Here is a 20,013-nt window from a genome sequence, read left to right as displayed (position 1 = left end):
GGTATTGGCTGTTCTTGCAGGAAAGATGCAGAGGGGGGAAAGGAGAGGGTCATCTGGCACTTGTGGGGCTGGACAGTAGGCAGGTTTGAGAACTGGGGCATTGTGTCCCAGGGTGGCACAGATTTTTAAAGACAAGGCACAGCAGCTTGTTAAAAGCATCCTAGTGAAAACACTACGAGGAGTCATATCCTGTTAGGCTTAGTTTTACAGGATTAAGTAGACAAAGTTCTCTTAGTCACTTTCTGTTTCTCCAAGCGCACTGGTAAGCCGTTTTCACGTTAGTTTTGGGTATTTCTGCAAGCAGTGTAGTCAGTTAAGACAGTTACCAAACAGCACTGCCCCTTGGTTGTGCTGCAGGAACCGTCTGTGGGGCTGTGATACAGGTTGGATCACGTAGCTGATCTGGGTCACTGTTGGTGAACTGAACAGTTGGCTTCATCTTGCTTCAGCACTGCACAACTGAATTTATTGACAATATTTGAAATCCGTGATTTATGCTTCACATAAGCACGTGTGTCTTCTATGAGGCTTGTGGTGCCTGCTTGTGGTGCGGTGACTTTTTCATAAAAGCATCACGCTATAGCTCATAGTTGTCTCATAGTTGTCCAGTGACCGTTTAAAACCCCCAGAACATTTTCCTCCCTGTTTCTGCAGCAGAGCTCTTTAGTCCCTATAACTTAATTGTCTGTCTAGTCTTTAATGCCATCAGCTTTTTTTGAAATGCCAGTTCTGTGTGCTGGTAACGTCTCTTAGTTTTGCATTTAAAAATGTAGTTTAATTTTAAGTAACAGTTAGCTCAGTTCTAGCTCTGGTGGGTCCAGTTCTGAACCAATAAAGATCTCCCACAATTTTTGTCTTAAAATAAAAAAAAAAAGCAAAGAGAAAATGCCAAATTAGTTTGCATTCTACCAGTAGGGAGTCAGTGTTGCATTTTAACCCTGTTTTCATTGTCTTCTGAATTTTTTCTTCTGAATTTTTCCTGCACAGTGCTTTCTAAAGCCTTACACAAGTGAAACTAAGTGGGCGGTTGCTTAACCAAATATTATTCATATCCTTTTTGTTTAGAAAGTTTCATGTTTAGTACCTGTTTTAAGTATGTGAACAATCTTTGCAGATCAGGAGAACCGCAAAATACTTGTGTGGTTTATCTGTTGCACAAAATTTTGAGACAAGTTTCGAAGCTTATTTTGAAGTCCTGCAAGAGTTGGATCAGATGCAAGGGACTGAATTATCTTCCCTTTCTCCATCTCTCCTCCTTTGGGGCTGATGGGACTACTAATCTAATCTTCTCAAGGAATCCCATCAAGCTGTTTAATGTCATACTGAGTTTTGGGGAAGACATACTTTATAGACATACTTTATAGAATTACAGAACCATACTAGTTCAGAGTCAGCTGATACACTTTTTCTAGTTCCGGTACCTTGTCTCTGCAAGCTTTAGTATTTGTCTGCTTTACTAGTTTGTGGGTGGCCAGGTATCATCTGTGTTCCAACTCTCTATTTCTGCCAAATCAGCCGGAGTTTGAAATACCATCCTGTGCTCACATCTGATCTGGGTTAAATCTGAACTCGTGGTTGATCTGGTGCACAATATTGGCATTTATGGTCATGCTTCTCTGGCCTCAGATAGTTTGGTGACTGCAAATTGAAGTTCTAGGTGTTTCATCTGAATTGCATGCTTGCTTAGAAATTCAAGTAGATCAGTGAGCACCATATCCCCCCTCCCAGTATCTTCAGAATAACTGAACAGAGGTCATCACTGTCTTCCACAATTGCCTTTTAGAAATTTGCCGAAGAAACATGTTTCCATGTATCTTAACTGCTATTTTAGTCAAGCTTAGCATCACCTTCTTAAGTGCAAAGTTGAGATTTGAGACTTTTTAGGATGTGATTGACATGTGCTTTGGATCAAAGCTTTTAATATAATTCTTGCATTTAGATAATTCACAAACTTCTTTTAGATTGGCAAATATAGTCACTTTGATCGCCAGCAATATCTAAATGTATTGAGACAGGATGAATTTTTTTCTCTTAATTCTTTCTCCTTTAGTCTGAAAAGGACCAAGTGGTCTTATTCGTTTGCAGGTAAGGTAATTACAGTGACCTCACTTCAGAAGTGTTGCAGATCAGACTACATAGTCTATGGATAGACAAATTACTTGAAAGATAAACAGGATTGAAGTCACTTTATAACATATAATTTCAGTGCTTACAGAAATTCTGTACAAGCTATTTGCTTTCCACCATACTTTTCTTAGCATAAAAGACTTCTTTGACCAAGACTAAGTTGGCCTTGATTAACTCTGAAATACAACTAAAACTCTCTTAACAGAGAGAGCTTCCATTCCCTGTCATGGTGATGTTGACAGTATAAATACAATTTCCTTCCAGCCCCATCCTGTCCTGAAAGGACATGGGAAGAAACTTGTTGGCTAGTTTGTCGTTAACGCGTATACTCTCTTGCCAAGGGCCCATATTGCTGAGCTACGTGGCTTACAAATAGCTATTATCTTACTCTTCCTTCCTTTTCCCCTTCAACAGGAAAAACCTAAATGAAGGCAACTTATAAAAAGCAGATTGTTGCAAAGAGGAGGAAAACGCATCATATTTTGAATTGAGGAAGTAGCTATTGCTCTAGCTGCACTCTTTAGTTGCATACAAACACTGTTTTGCATGTGGGTTAGGTTTTTGGGGGGTTGGTTTGTTTTTCCTGCACACAGTAGCTGACATACTGAAATGGGAGACTTGTTGGAGTTGAGTATAAAATGGCAGAAGTAAAATATATAGGTGCACATTAGCCAGGCAAAGGCTGGGTTCACAAGTGATGGTTGCTATGTGGCACGTGGGAAATAGAGTGGGTTCCTTTTAGGTAGTGGAGAAAAATCTGACCAACTTCATATGTTTATGGATGAGCAGCGTCACTTAAACGGATAAAAACCATTATTTCCTCCAATATTGCGGGACCTTTTGTTAGTCCTTCAACTGACCTTGTACTGCCTACTCCAGGATGAAGTGAGCATGTTTGTCATTCTGCTTTTTGTTAGATTGGTTAATCACAATCTTTCTCTTTATAGAGCAAATTCGATTAAAGAATATAAGAAATGTATATGGAAGATGCCTGTGGTATCGTTTGCGACTGTTAAAACCACAACAAAACATAATTCCTACAGTAAAGTAAGTATGTTTTATTTGCATGACTTTCCATTAAAGCATTTCCTACATTTTTATTTTTATAAAAATATATTTTTTTATAATCAAAGCAGCTGGAATTAGTGTTATAATACTGGCTTTTGTGTCACAGAAGAGACATTGCAATCTGCTATATTTGAATAATTAATAGTTAATCATTATTATCTAGTAGGGCTTGAAATCAAGATGGGTGCTGTTTGTCCTTTATAAAATATCTGCTAAATTAAACCAGTGAACCTCAGCACTAATAAATAAGTAAACAATGCATTTGTTCCAAAAAATAATCCTCCCTCACTGAAATTAGTGGTGCTAGCGATGTGTTTTGATTTAAATATTTAATATGTAAACATACATATTCAAATACACAACAGTAATGATTTGTATGTTCGAAGTTGATGGTTTTATATCCTTCAGTTCTTTATTACTCCCACCCTCAAAATATTTTGCTGTTATGCATCTGTTTCAGCTCTTTGCTTTTTTAACATTGACTTTGCCTAGGATCAGGTTAAAGTTGTCCTTTAAAAATAAGAGCTACTATTGCATACCTGCTGAGGACAGACAGTTAAAGAATGGAAAGAGTCTTTGTTGTGGCTTGCCTTTGTTAAAAAAAAAAAAAGGAGAAAATAAATTAATTAGGAGTCAGAGCAGCTGTTTCATTTGTGTCAAAGGTGGTGTTATAACTGAAATGCTCATACCTGCTTTAAAATAGCTTTAATGCTTCTTGCTATTTTAATATTGTTTCTTGAAGACTGATATCAAATGGCTTCCTGTGTTATTTGTAGAATTATGCTAAAGCTAGTGTATTTGTACATTTAAAAAATTCTTTCTTCTGAACAGGAAAATAGTCCTCCTTGCTGGCTGGGCGTTATTTTTGTTTCTTGCATACAAAGTTTCCAAAACGGACAGAGAGTATCAAGAATACAACCCTTATGAGGTTTTACATTTGGATCCCGTAAGTAATAGCGCCTTTCACTAGTCTGTACTACTATAACTGTATATTTGGTGTCTAGATGTCAAATTTGTGACTTGTTCTTTTAAATAAGTTTAGTGAATGTATCTAGTGGTTTTGTTCTTTTTTGGCATCTGAAAGTTGCTGCTGCATATTGTTAAGTCAGTAGTTAGATATTCTTTGCCTATATCTGTACTAATTTATAACTTTTGTATCTAAGTCCTTCAAAATTGTAATGACTTTCTTAATCTAGTGACGTTGTTTTTTTAAATCTATTTTGAATCTTACTCTGTTGTTTTCCTTGCTTGGTACAGGAAAACAAAAAAGACATTCTGCTTTGTATGCCCTGTGAAAATCCTCTCAATAGCCATTTTTAGGGATGCTGCTGAGTAAACTGTACAAACAAGAATGTGCATTCATTTGACTTACAGTTGTTGTACAGCAGTATTTCTCTTGTAAATGAAAGGTTTCACTAAAGGGTGTTGATGATGCACATTTGGATGTAGTAAAGGTTACCTTGAATCTCAGTTGCATCTCTGAATGCAAACAACAAATTCTAAATAGCGATACCAGCCAATTGGTTTATTAAACTGCAAAAAAAAAAGATGTAGTGTTTATCTAGAAAACAGATGCAGTGCTTTATTTATATTGAAGGTCTGATTCAAAATGGATATAAAAAGTTATATATCCCAAGGAGACAGTAGACCTTCTGGACATCTCTTAAACTCTTATTTAGTCTTGTCAAACTCTTTTCTTCATCTTAACCACAATACCTCGAGCAAATTCTCTGCTTATGGTAATTATTTCCTGATACAAAGCTCCTCTTTTGAGTAACAGTAGAGTCATCTTTTCAGTTCTGAATTCTGAGGTATGTTTTACTCTCCAGTCTAAGGAAATACACTGTGGATACAGCTCAGCACAAGAATATGGAAGAACTTTGAATGTACCTGTTTTGATTAAACTTGATGTATATTGTTAGTCTGGGAGAGCTTAATATGTATATGAATATTAACAAATACGTCTCTTGCCATTAGCTATGTGGCTTGTCAGTGTAAGGTTAGGCGTCACTGGCACTGCTTTTCTATGCTAAGAAAGCCATTATAGCAGATAAGTAGACTCTAGCCTGTCATGTGCGGAGGCAAGTTATTTAAATTCAACCTCTGCTCAGTTCCTCTGTGAATGACTGATTGCTGGCTTGTGTCCTCTCACTGACGCACAGGAATGGTATCTGTTGGAACCGTTCATGTATCTGGGTTAACTTTAGTTAAACAAATCAGGCTAGGGATTAGGTCATCAGAGGATTTTCTTTTCTCATCTTTGGCAAATTTCTACAAGTAACAACCCGGAGGGGGAAAAGTATGTAAGTAGTGATAGAGGGATGGAGCATATTGTCATAGGGACCAGTTGAATTAAAGCCACAGATGTTACAAGGGGTATGAAGAGATGGGTGTGAAGATAGAGCAGTTGAAGTAGGGTTCAAAATAGAGTTCAAGATTCCAGAGTGTGTTTGTTTTTTGTATTTCTGTGCTATCAGATGATATCTGTTAAATCCCCTTGAAAAACTTGTAGTTTGGACTACATAAAAGTTAACAGCTTTCTTCTGTTACCATTCAAGTGGAACCTTTACAGTCATTGCCAGCCCTGCTGATGTTGAAGTGACACAGATGTTGAAGTGTTGTTAGATAATGGAAATGCTGCTTTTAAAAAAAACAAAATCCCCCAAACTTTAAAAAAAAAAGTTGCAGACAAGCACTTGAAAGTTTTGGTACACAATAATTCATTTGTTTTTTTACATTCACCCTGTGGCAAAGATTTTTTTATTTTAATCTTATGTTAGCATATCAATTTATAACAAGAGGCTTTTTTCTCCAGAGAAGGACCACAACATGGACAAAGTCAGATAACATACATGCACCTTATATAAAGTATCAGCACTTTGTTTTGAACATAGAATAGCTCTTTTTGGAGTGCATCACTTAAATTCACTCATACGTAAGGCACTTGCATAGTATTACTGATTTATTGAATAAGTATCGTTGCTGCCATTTTACAGGTGGGATCTGAGGCAGAAAGATAAAGCTCAAAACTGATTATAATTTTGGATTCTTTAAGAAAGACAATTGGGGCCCTATTTTTTTTTTTTGTAAGTAGTTAACATAGGGAAGCTCTGTGTTCCAAGCAGTGCGCCGACTGGCACCAACTGTCCTAGGCTGCTAAGCATTAATGTAAGTCAGGCCTGACCTCTGTAGCCTAGCTTTTGAAAATGAGGAGTAAGCAGTTAATGATAGATGGAAAGTTTGTCATCGGCTTATCAGGGATCACATGTAACCTCTGTGGCAGAGAGAAAAAAATCAGGATTTTTTTTTTATGGGCAGCATTCATGTGAGCCGTGAAAACCCTTGTGCTGTTCTCCAGCAACCTGATTTTTCTTTTTCCTCCACTTTCCAGCTTCTGCTACTCATCTGGCATTCTTCATCTAGTCTTGAAATGGCTGTTTTTACTTGAAGTCTAACTTACTAAGGAGTAAATTCATCCTTTGCATTAAATGAGGCAGGCATGCTGTTGAAAAATAGTTTTGGAATAGACACTTTGTATAAAGAGAGATAAAGTAACACCAACTGAAGCCCCGGGGGAGTTTAATTTCTGGTTTAAATTTATTGAAACAATACCATCATCTTTAAATAACTTCTTGTGTGTTTATTATGCAGTTAAGGTAGCATGCTAGGCCTCTCTACCACAAAATGTTGAAGAGTCCTATGGTAATGGTTCTGTGAAACTTAGCTTACTAGAAAAGCTTCTATCTGCACTTACTATAAAGTGTTGAGGGTTTTCTTGAATAGTGAAGTTCACAGTCAAACCATTTAACAACATGCTGTAGTAGAATAAAAATCGGTCTCTTTCTCAGGTATAGGTAATGTATCCCCTTTGTTCAAGAAGTCTGAAACAATTTATGGGTAGGATGATTCTAGTCAAAGGCATTCTTAAGCGGCAGGGCAATCCACTGTTCCTGATGACCAACAGATTTATTTCTGCCTACAAGCTGCAAGTGAACCATCATACTTGATCTATGAACTCTTTGCTTAAATAGAAGAATGTTGCAAGTGAGAATTCTTCATATTCATGAATATGTTTAGGAAAAGGTAAGATTTGTCAAACAGATAAGGCAGCCTTCCTTTTTTTTTTTCCTATGGATGGATGAATAAGGTAATCCAGAAAAAAACCAATACCCAGCCGTCTGAATGTCTTTTTGTTAGACTGACTTCTAACTTGTTTATAAATGTAATGGTTATAAAAATGTTATTAGAAAAATAGTCATGTTTCCATGAAATGCATATGTAGTTTCGTGATCATATCATATATTAAAACATAATTCTTTAGTTCAATGAGTGGTTCAGAGAAATATTGCACAATGTGCTTTAGAATATAGATATAGAAGAATGGATTTGATTTAAGGAATTTATTAATAAACTCAAAACCTACCTTTTTAAGGGAGCAAGTATATCGGAAATTAAGAAACAGTACCGTGCACTATCGCTAAAATACCATCCAGATAAAGGAGGAGATGAAGTTATGTTCATGAGGATTGCTAAGGCCTATGCAGCGTAAGTTTCGTTTTTTACCTACAAAAAGTGGGAGCTTGATATTATGGGGAGGGAATCTCTAAGGTAATAACAGGGATGAGCTAAGCAGCCAGGGAAAATGTGTTCGGGTATGTAACGAAAGTCAAAACATGTCTCTGGTTCAGTGCATGCTTGCTCTGTACAAGTTAGGAAGGATAACTTAATTGTTTAGCAACTGTCAAAATACTGTAAGGTGTTAGGTCTTTGTGTTGAATTTCCATGTCAGCTAGGAGAAGTGTTTCCAGTGCAATACATATTAAATCTTAAAGATGACAAAGGACAAAATGGGTCTTGTGGTTTTTAACCAACCAACCCTATCGCAGCAATTCTGAAGCATTGCTTAGAAAAGAAATACATTGTTTATTTCACCTGGTGATAAAGCCAAAGAGTAAGAGACAGTATTTTAACTCTGTTCCATCTAGTGACAAAGATGTTTCATTCTGGTTCTGACTCAGTTTTCTCTCAGCTCCGGCGTGTCCCTTTTCATTTGCAGTTGCCTTGCAGTCCTGATTTTTCGCTCAGTGACTGTTTCATATTACCCATGTAGTTCTTAAAAGCTGAATCCTCAAATCCTCTTTTCCTCCAGGGTATTTTTTGGCCTTACCTCTGGTTTTATTTTTTGTTTTTTTTTTTTTTAATCTGGGAGATGATGTGTAATATTAGAATTCGGTATAAAGGAAATCCCTTTTTATTGAATTTTTCCGTAATCAACATGTGGGTTTGGAGTTTATAATGCTGTTCATACACAGAATATTAATACAGCTTTATGTTCTTTTCTACTCTAAATGATCATCTGTCAGAGTCCAATACTCTCTGACCAGGTTTTTTTAGATATTTCACATGTAGAGCATGTAATATTTAATATCAAATTTGCTTATCTGAAGACAGTTGATGTCACGCAGGATTTCTAATTTAGCAGAGTGATACATTTGTCTTGTGGTTTTAGTAGATTTTGTAAATTACACTTAGCAAAACATAGCAAATGCAATACACAGTTCAATCACAATACCAATGTGATTCCCATTACCGGTGTCTCTAACAAGCTCACTGTCATGATGCTGGACATCCCCAGGTGCTGGAAAGGCATGTATGGGTTGAAGCCAACTTGAGCCCGTTGTTCTCTTCAAAATTCTTTTGCTAGTTGTCTAGTTTCTATACTCTGTCTTGGGCTGAGCCAGGTATGTGCTTCCCCCATGCTGGTCTCACAAACTTGAGGAGACATTCATACTTTTTAAATGAACTTGAGGAGAAATGTTTACACTACCAGTTGATCTGCTCAGCTGTTGGTAGGTGTTTATCTAAAACAAAGGCTACCCTCTGGTCCCCTTTGTGGTGAGACAGAGTGAGCTTCTTTGCAACAGCTGTGGTGAGTCACTGTGGTCAATCTGAGCTTCATGGCACATTGCCCTTGCCCATCCCCTCTGAGCCTTCTTCCATCGTAGGGTTTACTGGGTCAGTCACGTCATCAGAGAACCTAGCAAGTTGGTGACTTCTACTTTTAAGTCAGTTGTCTATGTGGTTGACCTTACTGACTGTTTGAGAGTCCTGTTTGGGGTGAGGTGAGAAGGAGAACCAACACCATGCTCACTTGAGCAGTTTCAAAATCATACTGTCTGCTTAAACACCTCTGCATCACTATGGAAGTCTCTTCAATAGGATATTCTGGTATTGTTTTCTGAACTCCTGAAACATCTCACTTCTTTGCTTTGCAAGCTAGCACTCAAATGCTTGGTGAGGCAGTTTGATACTTCAAATGCTAGTGCAAGGGCTGTGGCAGAGGCATATCTTGAAGTAAATGACGGTGAAGTTCCTTAGCCATGCTGTCTTGAAAGAATATAAAAGCTACCCATTCAATGAGTCTGCTCGTTAACAAATGTGAGACTTAGAAATGACTCATTCACTGGGTTTCTTCTGCAAGACAAATCTTCCATATAGTGAATGCATGGTGATCTGTTTCCTAAAGCAGTATTCTTCCTTCTAGTAACAGGGATTCTGTTTGAGATGCTATATTATTGCCAAGAAACTGTCATTACAGAACAGGAGGTGGTGTCTTAATTTATTTCTCTCTTCTTAAATATGAAACTGGGGAGTTCCAGGAAAAACAACCAACTAAACACACACATGCCATCCAAGGGTAAAAGTCTAGAATAAGAGAATTAAAAGCCCATGTGGACAACTTCTGCTGTATCAACTCATCTTGCATATTCACCTTCCTTCCAAAAAAAGATAATGTTTTCAACCTTTGTTTTTCAAAATTTGCTGTACTGTAACCTGGCATTGAAAAGTGCTCTTTGCTAATGGGTACGCAGTCACTCTCATGAAAGGGAGATGTGATTGTTCCATCTCCTGTATGAGGGTGCACCCTTGTACGTCTGATTTCTTTTGCTGTCAGAGTGCTAAAAGAATTTGCCTGTGTATCATGAAGGAATACAGCAGTATTGTTTCATATCAGATTTCATACAAACAATAGCAGAAGCTGTTTAGCTTGCCAAACCATCTCTGAAGGATAGTATAAATGCCACATTTTAAACTTTCTGTGTGTTAATGATTTAGAGAACTTTACTTCTGTATTAACTTAATTTCTCTTCTTGAAACTAGCTTAACTGATGAAGAATCACGAAAAAATTGGGAAGAATTTGGTAATCCAGATGGACCACAAGGTAACAATTATGAATGACAGAAGTCTTGTAATTTCTGTGCATTGAGCTGTGTAATATCTGATCATGTGAGCAGCACTTAGATCTTAAAGTATATGGAATAACTTTTTCCTATGATGTGAAGCAATGCATCTGATCAATTCTTTGCTTGTGAAACTGGCTCTGGCCTGGTGGTGGGAGGGAAAGGTGGGAAAGAGTTTGCTTTCACATTTCTCAAACTTCTTATTAGGGAAAAAAAGAGAAGAGTCTTTTTTTTTTTAATTAGTCAGTTTCAGTAAGTATCTAGAGAAACTTTCCAATATTAAAAGGAGGTATAAGTGAAAAATAGAATAATACTCATCAGAAACTTGCCAATTTTAAACATTTCTTAGTACTTAGGATCAGATACTATAAATGTATATTGAAAATTTAGCAACTAGCCATAATGCAATAAACACACTTCGAAGGGATGTATGTGAGGATATGTATGTATCTAAATAAACACTGTATACACATCTGCCTTCCATTTGCTGGAAGCAGTACTGTTTGAGTGTAGCTCTATGCCACCTTCATCTTGAGGAGTCCTGGTGATTATCCCTATGCTGGTAGACTGTTCCTGGGCAGGTAGCTACATGGAAATCATCCTGATGATGGTGCATTAAAGTTTTACAGTAGATGGTCCAAACTAAAACAATGTAAGACTGAAGGTTGATAGATTCCCGGCCCCTCCCCCCCCCCATTTGCAGTTGCGTGAGTGGCTTGTAAAATATCTTTGTGACAGTTGTTTAAGTGGACTAGTTGTGAGGAAGAATATTGTATATTTCTAGCTGCTTCTGATACTCATTACAAGCAAAAAGAAAACCTGCCATCTGTTAGGACAGGCCTCTGTAGATCTCTGCTTGTTGATGCCCCGCAGTTTGCAGGACTAAGTTATACTACATATCTACATGGAACGAGTTAAGGGCAGCTTGGAAGTAGTAAATGGAATTAATAACTTAATTGTGAAGTTACAGGATGACATGAGGGAACTCTGTGCTGGAAATTCTTCTTCTGAATTATATCCATCCAACATGGGAAATTAATTTCAAACGGGAAAACACCCCCCAGCCCCTGAACCAGTGTTTCAAAGAAAAAATCTTCCCTCTCCCTTCAAAAAAACAACTGCCAACTAAATCATAGTCCGACAAAGGCATTTCTGATGGACTAAGGTGGTGGTTCAGTTTCTTTAACCACTGTGTTTTATAGCATAGCAAATTTCTTTCAGCTCCTAGCTTCTCTAGGTTTCTGAGACAGGCAAGTAGGAGGCAAGTAGGATCTGTTCCTCTTGCTGCAAAATACAAACAAGATCTTGCTTCAGAAATGCTGTCATAATATCAGCAAAATGGTACTGTAGATTTTAGTTTGGTATATGCACAAATAGCTTTCCTAGGACCTTTCCTGATGCTAAACTGTTTTTTGCACCCACAAGCTACTAACTTAGTGTTGCCAAGGTATAGGATTTCAAGTTAGGCGGTATGTCAGTGTCCTTAAACGGACCTGAAGCTGTGACTTCAAAAGAAAACTCGGCCAAAAGCTGAGAATTTAAAGGCATGAAGATCCTTGTGCGCTTGGCTCAGAGATCGCTTTCCCAAACTTAAGAGACTCTGGATTCCCAAGGGGCGAAATGATTCTTTGGTAAGGTAGCAGTTCGTACTGTGAGTATGAAGCCTCCTGCTCTTCTGAAATCCTAACTCAGATTATGGTGGAACTGGAGTTCTCTGCTTTGCTTCTAGGTCTGTCATTGTTGCTTCATCTGAAGGGTGGGAAGAAGCCTGAAATTTTCTCTCTTCTATCTTCAATTCTGTAACCTTGTTCTACACTGAAGTGTGAGGAGCTTTCTAATTTAGTGAAATTCATCTCCTCTTCATTTATACACCTGTAGTGTAAAAATCTGTATCCAAGCTATGTCTCTAGTTTTTTAGTTCTGTGTAGTCAAAGAATAGAGGCAGTCCCTTATAGAGGTATACTCTGGGATGAGATGAAGTGCATCTGGTGTTAGACATGTCTAACCGAGTTAGATGAGGTGCATCCCACCCTCTGTGCCCAGCATGAAGGAACAGGAAGCAGTATTCCTCTCTATCCAGCTGAAGCAGCGTGGAGGTTAGAGGCAGAAAAACAAGATTTTCTTATCTTCGGCATGACTTGCTCCTGTACTAAAAGTAAAATACTGAATGTGCAAAATCATTGGTTTGTTTTTTTTAAGCAGGCCCTAGAAATTTGTAAAGTCTTTTTTTTTTCTTCTTTTTTTTGTTTCCTAGAACTTCTAGTGTTGGGATAGGTGACGTTTGCAAAGTTCAATTTATTACCGCTAAAGTGTCTGAAGACAAGCTATTTTATGCTCTTTGGTATTCAGATCTGTGTACTGTAGATGTTCCTGTTAGAGAATCATGGTGTCTGTTTCCTGCAGCCTAGCTCCTTTTGAATCAAAAAGTGTTCCTTTCTCTTTCTTACCAATTACACAGAAATTTGAACTGGTAGACGGTTTTGTTTTTACACTTTACAGCTTAGAACACTTTCCTAAAGTTACAAACTAATAAAACTTTTTCCATAGAATTCACTTGCTCAAACACTTTTCTTGCAGTTCATGTATTTACTGATCTGTATGTATTTAAACTGCTGAAAACTCTGCAAGGCAAAGCTCCTAAATATTTCCATCTGTGAAATCTTTCTCTATCTTTTTGTATATTAATAAATCTTGCATATCTATTTCACTGCAATATGTTAAGCTAAAGTCTTTGGTATTTCAGATGTTGCATTTAAGTCTTGTTATTTTATTGCACACTTGAGTGTATTTGATTTGTTTTTTTATTTTGCTAAATTTGTTAGAATTTTGCTTATTGAAGTGATAAACATGAGGATTTTTTTCTCGGTTGGTGGTTTTGTTGGGTTTTTTGTTTTTGTTAGACTTAATGTGACTTTAAAACAATTCCTTAACATTTTATAGTGAATTTCTTTTCTTTCATCCTACAGCTACAAGCTTCGGTATAGCTTTGCCAGCTTGGATTGTGGATCAGAAAAATTCAATTTTGGTGAGTCAGCTTACTTAGCTCAAGATTTTAAGATGAACTTTCAAGTGTTCACCTTAAAATGTGCTTAATACTGTGCATTTTATTCAAAACACATACTTAGTAGTACCTTGGTCCAAGTGCATGTCTTTGAAGCAAATTTCAGGAGCCAAAAGTGTTAGAGTAGCTTAAATCTAACCTTTGAGAGTAAAGTATTAATATGCTTGGAAGGATCTCATTGCAATGATAATGAGGTTGTACTGTGGTCACCTCTGCTACAAAGTGTGTGTTTGCTGTTGCAAGGGAACACATATAGAACTGTTTGTTTGCTGGATTTCTGTAGTTCCATTTTTGGTTTGCTAGTGATGCTGTAATCATACAATGTCTAAATGTTCTTTCTGTTGCATTTGTTGCTGCAAGGTATTTGGCTTACCTGCTTGATTTCTTTTAATGTGGTAATCATCTCTGTCCACTGCATCACAGATTAGTTGCCAACTGTTTAATTATTACAGAAACTCACCTGAGACAATGTGTGGATTATTTGAAAGATTACTTACACTAAACTGATACTCCTTATTTAAACCGTACCCAACCGATTATATTACTTGTAAGTTATTCTTCAGAAATAATGATGGGTATTATGCAATAAGCTTGCATTAATTTGTAGTAGGCTTGTGGTAATACTACTTGACTGTATGGTAGAATAAAGATTAAACAAGAGTGGTATTAAGTAACTGAAGTGTCTAATGCACTATGTTTCATAACTTTTCTCTAGGTTTTGCTTGTATACGGATTAGCATTTATGGTTATTCTTCCAGTTGTTGTGGTAAGTACTATCTGATTAATATTCTACCCTCTGTAACCAAGCTGTAAACAAAGCTGTCTTAGACATAAGCAGAGTTGCTCATTCTTGCCTTTCATGGAGAGAGAGTGCGAGTGAGCTTTTTTTTAATGTGGGTGTTTTATTATAGAAAAGGTGTAGCTGCTGTAGAGTTTCCAAAAAAAATGCAGTGCCATGATGGAGAGAGGGCTGTAGGGAAAACGTTAGATATCATAAGAGTTAGAGACTGAGTTACGTAATTTGTCTTGTACCTTCTGTCATTCATCACATGAAAATTAATATGATGTGATGAACTCAAGAGTATATTCAGTGGTGTTACTGTAGAGCCAAGACTGAGATGTCTGTAGCTGGTGGTACTAGAATGATTACTGCATATGGAACAAGTTGTTGCTTTGGTTTCTCCTGGCTGCCTTTGTTTTCATAACTTCAGTTTTTATTGATCTGCTGAACACCATGAGATGTCTGCCCTTGAGATTTCTTTGTGTGAGGAATCAATTGCTAGGTGAGTGGTACTTCAGGGCTCGGTTTTGCCTTATGCTATTGCTTTTTAACAACGTCCCTTGTCCAGGGATTGTGCGTTTGTGGTATGGTATGAAGAAAGACTCAGAAAACTGACACCCAGAAACCTTCATGCTCTTAGGAAGATTTTCATTTGAGAAAGTGTCCCGAGGTCTTGGCAACTGCTTGCATCTCTGTGTGCAGAGGCTCAGCCAGGCATTATCCCTTCTCTTTGAGAGTCTTTCTGCATAATTGAAGATTCAGTGTAGAAAATTAGATGTGGCTATTTCAACAAGTCGTTGAATAAGAAGTCTAAAATCCAGGGTACAATGTCTACCTATTTTTCCCATCTTTCTTTTTAGGTTTCAGTTGGTGTCTGTTGATGCTTTTTTGTATACATGTACTTTTAGTGATTTATATCAGGTTTATCGTAGCTCAAGTGAAAGTAAACATCCTTTCTGTTATGAAGAAATGTCCTGAGCAGAGAAAAAAATAATCTGCCTCTTCTTGCCCCTATACCAGATGTAGACTTCTGCGTTCTGACTTGTCACTGTAAATTTATTTTATAGTCAGTGAAGAGGAATAGTCATTTTTATGGAGCAAGTTATTTTATCATTTCATTCTAAAGTAGACATACAAGATGATTCATATCTTTAATGGGCCTGTTTCTCTTTTATGAATCAATAAAGAAGCTGAAGTTAACTACAGCGTAGTCATCCTATATCTGAGATAGGCATCTAAAATAAAGTAAGGGCTAGTTCCACCCTTTGAATCCAGATCAACAAAAAAGGAAAATACTGATACGTTGTTCTTCCTAGACCTCCACTGACCTAAATAATGTTCTGTACATGAGGGGAGAGAGATGAGCTCTATCTGCAAAAGCAGTTAGGGCAGCCTCTTTCATGTATATTTGGGTGTATTGGGCGATAGTTATATTTTTCTTCCAGTACCTATACTTAGACAAAAATTTGATAGCTATGGGATTATAATCTAAATTTGTCTGCAGAAAAACTTTAAAGAAAAAAGTTGTGTACCATTTTGTGTCAGGTTTGATTCTTCCATGAATAGATTAACCCTAAGTTATTAAAAAAAAAAAGCGTGTGTGGGGAGCCAGTCCTAGAGCATTTCCCAAATAATTAAGTAAATTGCAGACTTCTTGCTGTGGTAGGGGAATTTACACTATTGCTTATTAATCAATAGTAGTAAGCATCACTTACTACTTTACTGCTTGTTACTTTTCACTTGTGATACATCTCAATCTATTGTAAAGTTTATCTTGGATGTTTTTTCTCATGTTAGTGAGCTTTGCGTACAAGGAGGATTTTAATGAACAGACTGCAGTTTATAACACAGCACACCACTTTTCTTAAAATATATTATAGAGTATAATCACTGTACAGTGAGTTCCATAATTTGAAGTCAGTGGTGTAATGCTAATGAGGGAATTATTGGAGTGTTTCTGAAGGTTTGGAAAACTTTTTCTGTCAACCTGAAGGTGTGTGGCTTAATTCCGAAAATTTGCAACAAGGGTACTGGGCCACATCCAAATTCCACTTCTGAAAAGCATTTTCTGATTAGGTAACTTAAATTATTTTTTTGCAGTGAAAGAAATCTCTTATTTTGTTCTTGATTTGACCTTGGTCTGCCTAAACTGAGTTTGATTTGAATGCTGTGTTGCACAGTAAGGAGTTACCACGTATACAGAAAGTGGTAAATTGGATGGATTTACTGTTTAGTGGCTTCCATAAAATAACACCAAAAAATACACAAAGCAGTGTATATGTGCGTGTGTTAGGGGGAATTCTCTAGGCTAGAGATAGGCTAAAAATCTTTAGCATTAGATTCTCTTAAATTAATATATTGGTGTGCTTTTAAAATTTGTGTTGGCAAAGATTTTTTTTGTTTCCTTCTCCTTTCTGAAATTCAGTTGACCTTAACATAGGTAAAATCAGTTGGACTGAGTTAACAGGTTGTGAACAGATATGAGGTGATCCAGCATATCTGTTTCAATGCTTCATCGTAGCTGACATAATTTTGTTCTTGTTAAATATCTCAGGGTTCCTGGTGGTACCGATCAATACGATATAGTGGAGATCAGATTCTCATTCGGACAACTCAAATATATACGTATTTTGTCTATAAAACACGGAACATGGACATGAAACGTAAGTAAAAGGCATCTTGAAATGTTGATGTGTTCATCTGAAATGTCTGTCTGCTGATGTTAAAATACTTCTGCCTTATAAGCCTTTGTTAGGTTAAAATAATGTTTCTGGTTCTTTGAGAATTTTTGTAAAAACTTCATTTTGTTGCAGATGAAGAGTACTCTGTAAGAAGACACAACTATTTGGGGAGGGAGTCATATAGATCTATATCTACATCTGTCTATACAAAAAAAAAAAAGGATATTCTATGTTGGGAAAAACAGATGCTGACCTGCCTGTAGCCCTGAGTTACTGCATGGCCACTAGGAATGCGGCCCATATCTGTGTGTTTTCTTTTGTTAGTGTAACAAAACAGGCTTTGGGAATTTTCTAGGGAGGGGCTGTCATAATTTCTTGTTTTTTATATCACCAAAGAATGAAATAGCATTACTGGTACTCTATTCTTACTTGTTATGTTATAGCTGAATTTCTGTTTAAAAATTTTGCTCCCTATCAATTTCATGTTACTTTGTTACTTGTTTATAGTTTCTGATATACTTATTTTTCTTGTCTGCTGACTTTTAAAGAAAAAATTCTGGGGAAATTTGTAGACGCGTTATGTTGGACTGTATCTTGGTCTACAGTATCCTCAGGTGCAGAATTGGATCTTTCAGTTTGGAGGCTGGCATGGGCCTGAAGAATTAGCATGGTACTAATAAGTTCTAGATTGGATTTTCTTAGATTGCATGCTCAGAATGATTGAAGAGCAGAATAAAACAACCAAAAAAGAAAAAACCTCAAAAAGGGGTCATAAATATATTCTTGTACTCCTTTGAATTGCACTGTTTAGCTTTGGATTTGCTGGAAGATTGCTGGAAGCATCCACTCTTGATACATCCCTTTCCTGCTGAACAGAAATGCTTCACAGATAATCTTAGAGGTCTTAGGAGATAAGAGTACGGAAATATGTTAGCTTTCTAGTGCCAGCACAAATGGATTTGTGTGGGGGGTTAATTTAGACCAGTTTATGCTCTCCACCTTGTTGTACTCTAGGCTTTTTTTCCCCTCTCCAAACAGCTAGGTGTGAAAGGAGGAATGGGAGAGTAGGTGAGACACCTTTAGAAATTTAGGGAGATCACTGCAAACCTGTTCTCTTCTTTCTCCAAACTTGTTGGCAACAGTAGATTATTTCATGTTGAACCTTGCTCATAGCCGTAGCTTTGAGGCTTGCCTTGTCTCTCCTACAGATTGGTTGAAAAGTTAACTGTAAGTTTAAGTGGCCTTATTTAAGGACTTAACACTTTCAGGGGGTCCTGGGGTCAGAGGCAGGTCAGTTATTTCCACTGAGGTCTGTTGTGCAGTCTGAATGAAAAATGAGCCGCAGCTGAGGTGGCTTAAACAAATCACACAGTGATCAGGTAAGGCTTTTGCTTGGTTGTGAATTCCACAGTGGTGTAAGGTACCAGAGCCAAAACTCAAAGCTTAAGCCTGGGCAGATGTAATCAAACCGGGCTAGGGAAATGGTGAGACAAATCTGCATGGCTTGCCTTGTGTTAGATTTTTTTTTTTGTTCGGTTTTGATACAAATGAGTTTTTAAAAGCTTCCTTTCTTGAGGACCCACAGTTGTGGATCTTCATAGGAAAGTATTTATAGTTGTCTGAAACCCTTCGTTATGCTCTGCTCAGGAAGTAAACAGGTAATCAAGAACGGAAATGAAAATTGATGCTCAGGGAACTTGAGCTCAGTAGTTGCAGGTGGAATTCACTGAGTACTGCAAGTAGGCAAAAATAACTTTGACTTGCCCAGAAAAGAACTTGGTCAAAATTTAAGAATGAAGCTTGTGAAACTATTGCTGAAAAAGTTATTTTAACTGGAGCAAATGATGGGGTGAGCTTTCTCTCACTGTCTATGGCTGAGACATCTGATATGTTCACGAGCAGAAAGCTCATAATGGGGCTAAAATACCCCATTGTGCATGTCTTTCATCTTAATTATACAACAGAATATTTTGAGGTAGTATGGATTTTCCTAATCACATTAGAAGAGCAGTCCATCATCTTTGTGGGATTTGTTTGCAGGGATATTTATTGAACTGCTTTCCTAATAATGAAAAGAAAAATTTTTGGTGAATTTTCGATGCTGACTGAACAGAAAATTGAGCTGAAACTTTATAATTCCCGCCTCCCCCTCCAGTACACACATTGTGGTGCAGCCGCAGGCAAATAAATTGCTGCGAGGAATGGCTCTGTGAGCATGCAGAAGTAGTCAAACTGCTGTGCAGTGACGTCTGCCAGTCCTAAAGAAGTCTAACTATGTGAAGACATTTAGGATCGAACGCTGGATTTGATGCCATGCAAAATGGAGCCTTGAGCGATCTCTTTTGTCTTGTGCCAGGCATTGGTTCTTGCCTCCTTTGCCCTGTGGCAGTAGTAACTGATGCACTAAATACAGAACATGGATATTCATGGTTGTTGGGGGACGAGTGGGAGTAAATTTTATGGCTGATAATTCTGAAGAAATCGCTCGGTGGCATAGGATGTTGCTGACACTTTCTCTGTCTGCCTCCAATTATCTTTGCAGGGCTTATCATGGTTTTAGCAGGGGCATCTGAATTTGATCCTCAGTACAATAAAGATGCTACGAGCAGACCAGCAGACAACATTCAGATACCACAGGTTAGTTATATCAAGAGATGTTTTATAAATAACTGACCCCTTCAAGGGAAGAGGGAGATGGCACTTCTAGGTGACTAGATGACAGAATTCAAGTTCTCAAGGCATTAATTTTGTTGAGATGCAACTGTATCTCTTCAGAAATAGAAATTAGAAGCTAGACTTGATTTAATTTTTTAAAATGAAAAGATAACATTACTTGGTAATGCTTAGCTTAAATGGAATCAGTTTAGTATCTAGGCTGCTGGGTTGGGTTTTTGGGGAGGGGTGAACTAAATAGGGAGTCAGTCCTTATAAATTTTGAGTATTGGTATAAGGAGGTGATTGTCGTTTGATAAAGTTCTTTTAAATCATTAAATCTGGTTAAATATATTAATACTGAGACAAAATTATGATCTGATGTCTGAATTAATAATCTC

General features: G+C 37.3%; 1 protein-coding gene across 1 annotated transcript in view; it reads left to right on the top strand.

Moving 5' to 3' along the window:
* The window catches only part of SEC63 (SEC63 homolog, protein translocation regulator), a 64,093-nt gene that overhangs the window by 15,578 nt on the left and 28,502 nt on the right, over positions 1–20,013 (top strand). Inside the window, exons 2-9 of the mRNA XM_072855610.1 lie at positions 3,075–3,174; positions 4,027–4,141; positions 7,628–7,740; positions 10,357–10,418; positions 13,404–13,462; positions 14,214–14,264; positions 16,834–16,942; positions 19,503–19,597. Coding sequence (XP_072711711.1) covers positions 3,075–3,174; positions 4,027–4,141; positions 7,628–7,740; positions 10,357–10,418; positions 13,404–13,462; positions 14,214–14,264; positions 16,834–16,942; positions 19,503–19,597 — 704 coding nt within the window. The remainder of the gene's footprint in view (positions 1–3,074; positions 3,175–4,026; positions 4,142–7,627; positions 7,741–10,356; positions 10,419–13,403; positions 13,463–14,213; positions 14,265–16,833; positions 16,943–19,502; positions 19,598–20,013) is intronic.

This window comes from Ciconia boyciana, chromosome 3, assembly GCF_034638445.1.
Source record: "Ciconia boyciana chromosome 3, ASM3463844v1, whole genome shotgun sequence".
Classification (NCBI taxonomy): Eukaryota; Metazoa; Chordata; class Aves; order Ciconiiformes; family Ciconiidae; genus Ciconia; species Ciconia boyciana.
The sequence above is the reverse complement of the archived record's forward strand: the minus strand, read 5'-3'. Positions and strand labels throughout refer to the sequence as shown.